Raw genomic sequence first — 11,367 nt, 5'->3', positions numbered from 1 at the left:
GATATTCCTTTAAAGAGACAGTTCACCCCTAAATGAAAACTTAGTTATTTTTTATTCACCATCATGTTATTACATAAATGCATGAATTTATGTTTTTCACAGTACACAAACAAGAATTGTCTAGAGAATGTTTCTGTTTTAATTATTGTTTGCACTAACAGTGAAAGCCAATGGGGTCCAACCGACACTGAACCCAGTTAACTCTTATTGTTTGACAACATTTTCAAAATATCATCTTTTATGTTCCACAGAAGAAAGTCATTAAGGTTCGGAATGAAAGAAAAGGTGAATAAAAGAAGACAGATTTTACATTTTTGGGTGAACTATGCATTTAAATTAGAGACAGTCATGTTTTTCCTTTAACTAATGTTAATGTATGTTTGATGTTTTGTCTGTTGACAGATAAATTCTAATGGGCCGTGCTAAACTCACATTTCATCAGGCTGAACTGGCTGCCCCCTTTCTTGTGCAGATATCCAGATGTGGTGACTCCTCCCGGCATGGTGAGCAGATTCTGAGCTCCGATAGCCCTCATAGGAATGGGCCAGGAGACCGGCGTAGCAGCCATGTTTCTGTAAGAAACAATAAAGGTTTATTTTTGATTGGCAATGTTAGTTAGCCTCATACTCAACGGTTACCCCAGAACACTCTAGAAACCACTTAGCAACAACCACCCAGAACACACTAGCCCTGCTGTAACAACTACCAAAACATCTTAAGCCTAAAGCCAAATCACAGCTAATAGAAAAATCACATCACATAACTAAATTAATAAAACAAAACACAACACCAACAAAAATAAAAAAAAAAGAAGCTTCCAAAAGAGCGATGCCATAGATTAGAAGAACCATTTTTGGTTCCCCAAAGAACCTTTCAGTCAACAGTTCTTAAAAGAACCTTTTTTTCTTAGTATGAAGAACCTTTAAAAAATTCAAATTCAGAATTCTTTCCACTGAAGAACATTTTGTGTAATGGAAAGTTTCCATTGTTCTTCACGGAACTATATATACGCCAGTAAAGAACCTTTATTTTTAAAAATATAACTTTCAAAATCAAATATTAAAGGGATAGTTCACCCACAAATTCTGTCATTAATTACTCACCCTCATGTCGTTCCAAACACGTAAGACCTCTGTTCATGGACAGAAACACAAATTAAGATAGTTTTGATGAAGTCTGAGTAGCTCTCTGACCCTCCATATACACAGCAAGGGTCCTTACGCGATCAAGGCACAGAAACGTAGCAAGGAGATCGGTAAAATAATCCATGTGTCATCAGGGGTTCAACCGTTAATTTTACGAAGCTACAAGAATACTTTTAGTGGACGATAGAAAACAAAAATAACATCATTTATTTAACAATTCTTCTCCCCGAGTTACCGTCTTCCGCTATTTTGGGTAGAGTACCCCAGAACCGTAAGCAGCGCAATCAGCGCCGTTTATGTCCAGCATGCGCATGCTTTCTACTGAACGGAAACAACGTTTAACATTTAAACATTACGCTGAATTACATTATGTACGGAAGACAGTAACTCGGGGAGAAATTGCTGAAATAAATATTATTGTTTTCTTAGCGCACAAAAAGTATTCTCGTAGCTTCGTAAAATTACGGTTGAACCCCTGATGTCACATTGGATTATTTTACCGATGTCCTTGCTACCTTTCTGGACACTGATCATGTAAGGACCCTTGCTGTCTATGGAGGGTCAGAGAGCTCACAGATTACATCAAAAATATCTCAGTTTGTGTTTTGAAGATGAACAGAGGTCTTACGGGTTTGGAATGACATGAGGGTGAGTAATTAATGACAGAATTTTCTTTTTTGGGTGAACTATCCCTTTAATGAACTTTATCTTTTAGGTTTGTAGACCTGTTATTTACATCACTCCGTACTGTTGGGCATCTCTACTGAAAGGTAGGCCCTATATGTACACAGGATTTACTCTTCTTCCAGTATCAGTGGTAAACAAATGGAAACCTAACTAAACGAAGGTCGGGGTACAATGGTGGCAGATACAAGAGCACTTCTTTCTATGTACTGATGAAATAAACCAGAACAATGTCCCTCTGCAAGTATCGTACAGTATTTTTGATCACTTCTAGCTTCATCATCCTGAAGTCAATTCGTTTTCCTGACAAGTGTTTTTATTCAAATGCCTGATAATAACGTCTGTGCTGTGAACACAAGCCGAGATATTTTCCCCATTTTCTTCTACAACATAAATTTAGTAAGTTATACGCCCTTGTGATTATTTTTAAAGCTTTTTAGTCATCATGAAAAAAGGAGGTTGCTAACAAGTGTCTAAAAATTTTGTCACTACAGATCGTCACGACCATTAATGCCATCAAGCTGAACAGATGAACGCATTCACATCACTCATCACTTATCACATCCTCATGGTGTTTTAAATCAGGCTCTTAAAACTTTTCTAACTCAAACATTCGGTGGAAAAATATTTTTTTTATATAGAAAGTGATGGTACATTGAAATCATGCAACCAGTTTCAAGAAAATGCAAAATCTACATTTAGCGTTTTATAAATGTTGAGTTCACGTGTGAATATTACCACGATGAACAAACTATTTAAGAAATCAGAAACTTTTGTTGGCACCAGATCTTTAATATCGAAAAGCCAATGGACAAAATTCCTACCTTATAAAACAGATAGTTCCGTTTCCTTGATTCTGATTGGTTGAGTCGTGTTCGAAGCTGTTGTAATTTACACTGCAAACATACACCTTCTGTTGTTAAGTCTCGTGTGTTGCTCGGCAACCACTTTGTGTTGGGAACACCACAAATGTATATTCTGGGACACTACATTGTTTGGTGGAAGAATACTGTTTTATTATTTACCTCATTACACTTTGTATTTGCTCTGTTTTATTCTGTGAAACACCTAACTACGTATATGGAACAACCGTTTTATAAAAGCAATAAGCCCCATGAAGCCATGGTTTACAGTGAATTTATAACTTTATTTACTGAATTCATAACAGAATTTATAAATTCACTGTAAACCACAGCTTCTTGGGGCTTATTGCTTTATTTTATTTACTTATATATTTTTTTTGGAATCAGGGTCATGATATCTTCCTTTAGCTTTCAAAATATATATAATCACTGGAGCAATTAAGAGCTAATGTTGAAATACCACACCATTTCCATAAGTCTGGATATATTGATGTAAATAATATAAAAAAAAAACCTCCAAGGTGGTGTGAAGATGACTTAAAATAGTTTAAAATAAGATAAACAAACATTAAAATAAACAATTCAAACACAAGATGTTTACCTATTTAAATCAAGCCGTTACTCAATAACATGTTCTCCTTTGAAACATCATGGTTGGAAAACCTGGATATATGAAGTTACCTAATTTTAAAAGTGTTTAAAAATATTTCTATTGATCTAGAAAAGTCATGCAATCTCATTAAATCGTATAACTCTCTCCTTCAACATGGTAAAAAGATAATACTACTCGAACCAGGACATAGAGAATCACCCAAGCAAACCAATTAAAATACATTCTTTTAAACAAAGTGAGCAAACCCAGACGATCATAAACAATGAAAAATCACAAAAGCCATCCAAAACATAACAAGTCACATGGAAACCAAAACAAATTCCTGCTACAACATCCACAATTTCAGTTCGCATTTTTAGCTCGTATTCCCAGGAATATACACATGAAGTATTTTGTGATCACTAACACCACATAATTTGTAACATTCCCTAAACACGCACCTCCAAACAACTTCTCCAAACACCACCCAAGCGTGCCATGTCCCACCCACCGCTTACCTTGTGCTGACCCAGCTTTCTGATGCTCTGCACTGCTTTACTCTCTCTCAACAGACTGCCAGAGACCAGAGAGCTTCAAGAGTTTGAGGACATGCCGTCTCACCACAGAATTCCATCTATCTCCAAACTCCAGCAAAAACCGGGTATCCGCCAGGACACAGAAGGGACAGGAAACACTACATTTCCTTAGGCAAGTTCAAGCCCCTCTGGGCTGTGTGGTACATACTGGACGCCTGGAGGTGCAGCCAAAGCAGATACAGCTGGGAACCGAGGAAAGAGTCTAACACTGGGTGGGAGTGGGGAGATTAGAATCCCTTGTGACAATTCATGACCTAAAATATAAAGTGTAATGGTAAAGTATAGTGCATCTCATCATGACTTTATAATATCCGACCAAAGAATTACGGTCCAGGAGCGTGCTTGTGGCAAAGGGATTCTTATTTTTTAGGAGTTAAGTTAGAAGCTTTAGTGTGGCACCTGTCATAAAAATGCTCTTGACATTCTTACAGACTTTATTTCCAAGGAAATTAAAAGGACTAGCAACAGTATTCTTAATTCCATCGGAGCTCTGGAACGCCGCATGCCTTCTTATAGAAGTTCTTCTTTCTCTTGCGGTTTCAAGTTGTTGCTGTAATAATTTTAAAAAGAGTCTGCAACATCACTGCAACCATCAGACTTGTCTGTTCATCTCTGTTGCCTCAATGTTGCCAACCATGATCGACATCAGGTGTCATTTAACACAAGATAGAGGCATGGTTTGTTTGGTTGTGACACTTGTGCAACTCAGTATAATAGTGTTTCTTTTCTTTTAAGACTATCTGAAGTCTTAGAAGTCATTTTTAAAAAAAAAAAAAAAAATGCTCCTCAAGCATCTTAACATGTACATAAAACAGTACTGTAATCTCTCAAGTACCCTAGCCAAACCCTCTAATTTTGTTCCCTAACCATATAATAAGTACATGTAGTTTTTATGAATATTACGCAGTTCTTAATGTAAAATTAAAACACTGTAAACAAGAACACCTTAAAATAAAGTGGAACATATTTTTACAGTGTCCCGTTTTACCATGTCGGGCATTATAATTATTATAAAATAGTTTGGAAATCGTAAATTCAACTAATTCCCAATCCATTATGGTAAGAGCACATTTTTCATTAATAATACTCATTATTTACTTTTATAAGTACATTGTAATAAGGACACCTTAAAATAAAGTATAGCTAAAAATAAAAAAATAAAAAATAAAAAACTAGTCAAGTATTCAAGTATTACTCAGAATGACCCAGTAACGCCCCGCCACTGCAAACAAACACATGGGTTACTCTAAGCTATGAAATATTAATCTTAAATCTCCAGAATAACATAAACACAGACGGGTATTCAGACATAGACAGTCATGCCTGGTAGAAACTGTAACAAAAAACAGGGTGGGGTGGGGAAGATTTTAGCCTCGTTCAAACAACTTCCTGGTCATTTAGAAACCTAACTTCATGTGTTGATCAGCATGAAGTGCTAAGAGGTCAAACACAGTTTACGTTTTATTTTTAAAATGTGAGGCATTTCAGAGGGGTACAATTTAGCACAGAACTGGATTATCCATCGGGAATTAAATGGATCATGAAAAGTGGGCTTAATGTAATGTGAATGAGCCACACTGCTTTCAGAGGGGGGAGCCTAATGTAATAATTAATAGTCATTTTGTAATTTTTTTTTGTGTGTATGTGTGTGTGTAGAATAACATGCATACTACCATCAGAAATGTGTGAAATGAAGAAGTAAATATGGAAGAAATAAATATGGTTGTCTTGGAGGAATTCACGAATGCACACACAACCACAATATTCACTCTTATGTTCCCCCTTCTTGAAAGTACAAGAGTTCAAGTCAGCCAGTCCACAAGAGGAAGGGAACTAAAACATTTTCCCACCCACATTATTATGATGACAGTGTAAAGTTCTTGTAGAAATGTAAGAATTGAAGTTCTTTAGAAGCAGTGCAGTTATTACAATTTGAGCTCAAGCGTATCCTGTGTGTAAAAGTCTCTTTCCTTGAAATACACTTTCACAATAAGACCATGAATTCTGTAAAGTAAAGAGTATAAATTTTCCACTATATGAGAGCCATGATAAATTGTACATCAGTTGCTTGTCAGACTTTTTCCACACAAGACTCTTTACTGCTTGAGACCTTTGTAACAATAGTTCCATCCACAATGCCCAACTTGAGCCTGCTCTTAAGATGTGGGTGCATTAAAGACTGTTTTTGTTAGTGATAGAACATGGAGAGGTGTCGGTCACACTTTAACTGCCTTACTAGGCAAGTAAGAAGCTGAGACCTTCATAAACTACTACAACACCAAAGCACAGATAACAGCTCATAACACTAGCTTTTTTTTATCTTCTAGTCAGCATCCAATGATGCTGATAGTCCACTTTAAGCAGACTAGTTGTCTAGTCTTTAGTCAGTGTGTAAATCCCCCTGGAAAAACAAAAAAAAAAAAAAAAAAAAAATTGAACAGGGTTTAAATGTGTTACGCACAGCTGAGTGTCACAATAAACACCTGTTAAAAGTAGTTCACATATTGTATGTTTACCTATGTGGTATACCGAGTGATTCTGGGATGAACTAATCAGGATTGTTGGTAGGGCATGAAATTATTAGCAGTACAGTAAGTACACTTAGAGATCGGTACATTCCACTATAACTGCTACTTGTCCATAATTATTTTCTCGTTACAACTATTCCCTGGATGTGCAGGTCCAGAGTAATTTTCCCATTCTGGTCTTTCCCCGTCATCAAACAGTCTCTTCCTAAAAGTCTAATGTGTGTGTCACCTTAGTACACAAAATTTAATGGCAAAAGGTCTATTTGTTTTTAATATGATAATCAGGTATGCAGCACAGTGCACACACTATAGAATTTATGTCAAAACAATTTTCACTTAGAATTGGGCTAGTTAAATTTCACATTACGAGAAATGAGGCAAGTAATACATTGAATTAAAATGACATTTTGATAAATATAAGATAACTTTGGATTTCCTTTAAGTATTTCTACCCCAAATATCTAATATATATATAGATTATTTTATTATTTTCTGTGCACCCATAAGTCGCTTTCAAAATAAGCAGTTTTCACATCGACCTGTTGTGACATCTGTGTGGGGAAAGCTTTCGCCCTTGAATTCCTGATCGTGGAATTTCTGTTAAATGGCGGAATTTCGTCATTTCATCGACAACATTAAATGGGACCTTCAACTTAAACAGACCAGTTTCTTTGCAAAATAAACAAGTACAGAGTGGACAGACTTTGCGCTGCTACAAAAAATCATGTTTAGACCAGATAAGGTTTAGGTGCTGTTCTCTTTTGTTAATGCATGTTGACAGACCAAAGGTAAGAAAGAGTCTGTGGGCAGCGCTGCCGTATGATTTTTGTTCTGCTCTACACCTTCCTGCATTTCCTGCCTCCAATGGGGCACATACACTTTAAAACCGGCAGAAAGGCTGTTAAAATAAAACAGAATGACATACGCATGAAACACCAGCCTCCATCAATGGCACATGACGTTGTCTCAAACATCTGCCCACACAGGTTAGTTATAACAACATCGTTTCACAGTCAGTTGATGCGCCCCATATGGATGCATGTGCATCCAGACTGAAAAGGTCATGTAAACACATTTTACACAAGGTAGGAGTTTAGCGTAAAGGTGTAGTGTAAAGTACATTTTGCGGCCTTGAGTATGGTAGGGGTTTTCCCTGCAAAAACCAGTATGAATGAAAAAACACAAGGACATTTTCTTTACATTCAATCCACATCTTTCATTTTATCTGGAGTCAAGCTACAGATTATATGTGGCCAACACTAATAAGCACTACTGTGTTTTGTGGGCACCATGTGGGTGCGCTTCAGTCCATCACCACAAACTACCCACGTTTCACTGTACTTCTTAAAATCGACATGAAATCACAATCACATTTACTTTTTGGTCTAGTCCACAAAATGCAGTAATCCTCATACTTGTGGGATTTACTAACCGTTTTGCAATAGCTTGGCAATTGTAATATTTTAAGCACTAGTCAAATAAAAAAAAAAAGCAAATAATCAATACCATCATTAATGGAGTCACAGACTATCAGATTATGGATTTCTAGGAGGACTCGAAAAGCACAAAGGCAAAGAAACCCGCATACTTACTTGTTACAGAAATCTTGGATGCACATCTTCGCATGCGACTGCTGCAAATGACCATAGGAGCGATTTTTTTTCACAGAAAGAGCCATTGGTACTGGCTGGTGTTTGTCACCATGTTCTCTGGTTGATGCGTGGCGTACAGTCGGAAGTTGAGCGAGTTTGTTGAGGGTTCAGGCACGACTGATAGAGTGGGGGTGAGCGCTGACGGCCTGTGATCTCAGGCTCACGCACAGTGCAAGTCATTTCCTCTCAGGGCCCACATTGGCGCAGTCTTTTTCTGTGTCACAAAGTCACTTCCTTTTGGTGGCTGTATGGACAAACTGATTGGCCAAGTTCTCAGGACTTGAATTTACTGGCAGGGACTTTCCACCTTTTTTAAAACATGAAATTACATGTCGGGCGACTAGTCTGACAAGTTGCAACAGAGTTTGTTGACTCCTAGAAATATCTCGTAGCCTGTAGGCCTCTATGTACAGTACATCCATGTTACCAAAGACTACCAATGTCTGAAAACAGAAGTGTGCTGTGAGAAACTACACGGTTGAGTGCGAAATAGACAGTCATCCGTTAGTGGTTAGTATCACTTGCTCATTTTAAGCTTAGAGATTTGAATGACAAACCCTAATCTTAACTACTACATTTTGACATGCGAGTCTTCTGAAACGGTTTCAGCTACATGAACTATAACTCAAACGTGTCCTATTACTTTTCTAAGTAATAAGATTTACATTTGTCACAGAAATGAGCAACAAAATCCAAAATTCTCAAAACTTTTTGACCAATTAGCAAGCACCTAACTACAAAGAATAGCCTTTGTTTTTTAAATAAATACTTTTGAATTTTGAATGCCTATGGCATATATGGTCAGGGTTCTGAGCATGTGGTAAATACAGGTTTTCCCACAGGTAAACAAAGCCTTTTCTTACTTCCTTTTTATAAACACACTGTTGCCTATGTTATATCACTGTAAAACCCGACAAGTAACTTAACTCAAACCATTTGAGTAACAGATTGCCTTGATTTTAAACCATGTAAATTTTAAAACTTTGCAATTAAGTAAATTTAAATGATTACTAAGTGCTGATTGAGCATTAGTGATGAACAGCTGCTGTTAAAACAGAATTGCTGAGAAAAGAGAAACACGAGAAATACTACAACTGACTTCAGACACAGCCTTAGATGACCTTAACTGAAATAAATAATTAAATCTCTCAAATCGATTTAAAAAACCCCACAAAAAAGCATCACCAGCTCCCACTTATTAATAACTAACTGACTTTATTTCTGTCAGACGTCTACAGAATATCTTATTGAGAAAATGAACTAATGTTTAGATTTTGATTTATTGTTTCATTTGAAGTAACCATGTTAGAGATCAGTGTTTGCTTTAGTTGGGCTCTTGACCCTTGACTTCTGTTCTCAAAAACCCAGAGAAAATATTTTCAGGTATTGGTTGTTATACAGCATATTGGTGATGACAATCATTAATTTATTGGCTGTTCGATCCAAATCTGACAATAGGTTTGTTAAAATATTCGGTTGATTCAAAAACCATTCAAAGAGCCATTATTCGTCATAAATTTAAATATAAAAACTTTCCAAACATTTTGTGCCATACATCTTTTTTCTATGGCAAAATTGCACACACAGACATAAATAATCAGAATATGCCCTCAAAAATGGTGCGAGAAAAAAAAATAAAAGCGCAATGCATGCTGGGTACTATTGTTAAAAAACTCTCCATGGCTCCCGGAGTCTGCGCGTTTAAAAAAAAAAAAAATATGGTCACCATTTTGAGGGTTTAGTGCTGATTTTTGATGTTTGGGACTAAGTACACCACAGAAAACCAAACTGTTTTGGAAAAATCCTTTTATTAACGATATCAAAACCCTTGGCCCCTTAAACACTTCTACTATAATCAATCCAATAAATTTCCCCAAAACCCCATTTCTCAAGATTAGACTCCGAACATTCAAAAATTTAGTTATATCACCAATAAACATTATAAAACCAACACCTAGTCGGTTTTGGGAAAAAAGTTAGAAAGCACTGTAACTGCTTTGGATAAAACTCTGCGGTCTGTATATTAAAAAACCTGTGATATTTCTTCTGGGCTTTTGAGTTTTAAAAAAATAGTTTTAGAAAAAATGGTTTTTAGCAGCAAGAAAACTAAGCAAAGTCAAGGTCAGAGCCCAAATAAAGAAACACTGATCCTACATGGTTTTCTTCAATGAAAAATAAATCACCTAAAACCTTTGTTAATTTTTAATCGATCTTCTGTAGTGTCTGCGAAAAAGTCATTAGATTAAAGTGGCTGGGATGCTGTTTTTGGGGGTGTTTAAAACAGTCTTGAGAGATTTAATGTATTTTATTTCAGTTGAGTTCACTCTAAGGCTGTGTCTGAAGTCATTTGTATTCTTGTGTTTCTCTTTTTTCACATCTGGTTGTTAACAGCAGCTGTTTATTACTAATTCACAATTATCACTCAATTAATCATAGCCAACTTAACTGCAATGTATAGCTTCTTTTCTGAACTCAGCGCTGAATTAAATTCAGAAATTACTCATAACAGTTAGTTTTAAAACAAACGGCGTTTGAGTAGAAAACCCTAACATGTCAGATTTTTTTAAGTATATCTGTTTTACTCAAACGGTTTTGAGTTAAGTTACTTCAGCTGTCGGGTTTTTACAGTGCATAAAAAGCATGACACGCATGAAACACAACCTGACTAAATTTGCTTAATGAAATGCTTAAATAAGCGTTTTACTGCATCCATTTATACAGAGAATTACAACTCAGAATTTGATTACCCTCGCTTCAGTCAGATTTGCCATCCAGATTGCATAAGTCTACATATTTTTCACAATGTACACATTTATTTCCAAAAGATTCTTTACTGAAAATCCTTGATGTGTAATGTTTGTAATATCTTCAGTTTCTTTATGATGATATATATATATATATATGTATGTATATATATATATATATATATATATATATATATATATATATATATATATATATATATATATATATATATATATATATAAGTGGACCCATAATCATGAAAAAAAAATACCAAGTTTAATCTTTCAAATAGAAAACACAATGGAATTAATTTATTGTATATTAGTGTAAGTTATGTTGTTTAGTATTAAAAAGGCCGGCCCGAACAAACCATGTACTATAACTGCTTTTAACTCCATATGCGGCGCTTTAACACCTTCAAAACCGAATCTTCAACTGATCCAGGTACTTCAAAATGCACGCAATCGCTGACAGAGTTTTTACTTGAACTACAGTAGTTTGCCAAAAGCAATTTGCAGCCTTACCGCCAGCGATAACTCCAGATTTGGTATTATTTAGTAAA

The 11,367-nt window shown here is 35.8% G+C and overlaps 1 protein-coding gene across 1 annotated transcript in view; it reads right to left on the bottom strand.

The window, feature by feature from the left end:
• Positions 1 to 8,304, bottom strand: part of sh3bp2 (SH3-domain binding protein 2) — a 17,232-nt gene extending 8,928 nt beyond the window's left edge. The window contains 2 exon segments of the mRNA XM_042732190.1: positions 433 to 572; positions 8,001 to 8,304. Of these exon segments, the coding sequence (XP_042588124.1) occupies positions 433 to 572; positions 8,001 to 8,086 (226 nt within the window). The 5' untranslated portion in view covers positions 8,087 to 8,304.
• Positions 8,305 to 11,367: the final 3,063 nt, after the last annotated feature.

This window comes from Cyprinus carpio, chromosome B10 (assembly GCF_018340385.1).
Source record: "Cyprinus carpio isolate SPL01 chromosome B10, ASM1834038v1, whole genome shotgun sequence".
NCBI lineage: Eukaryota > Metazoa > Chordata > Actinopteri > Cypriniformes > Cyprinidae > Cyprinus > Cyprinus carpio.
The sequence above is the reverse complement of the archived record's forward strand: the minus strand, read 5'-3'. Positions and strand labels throughout refer to the sequence as shown.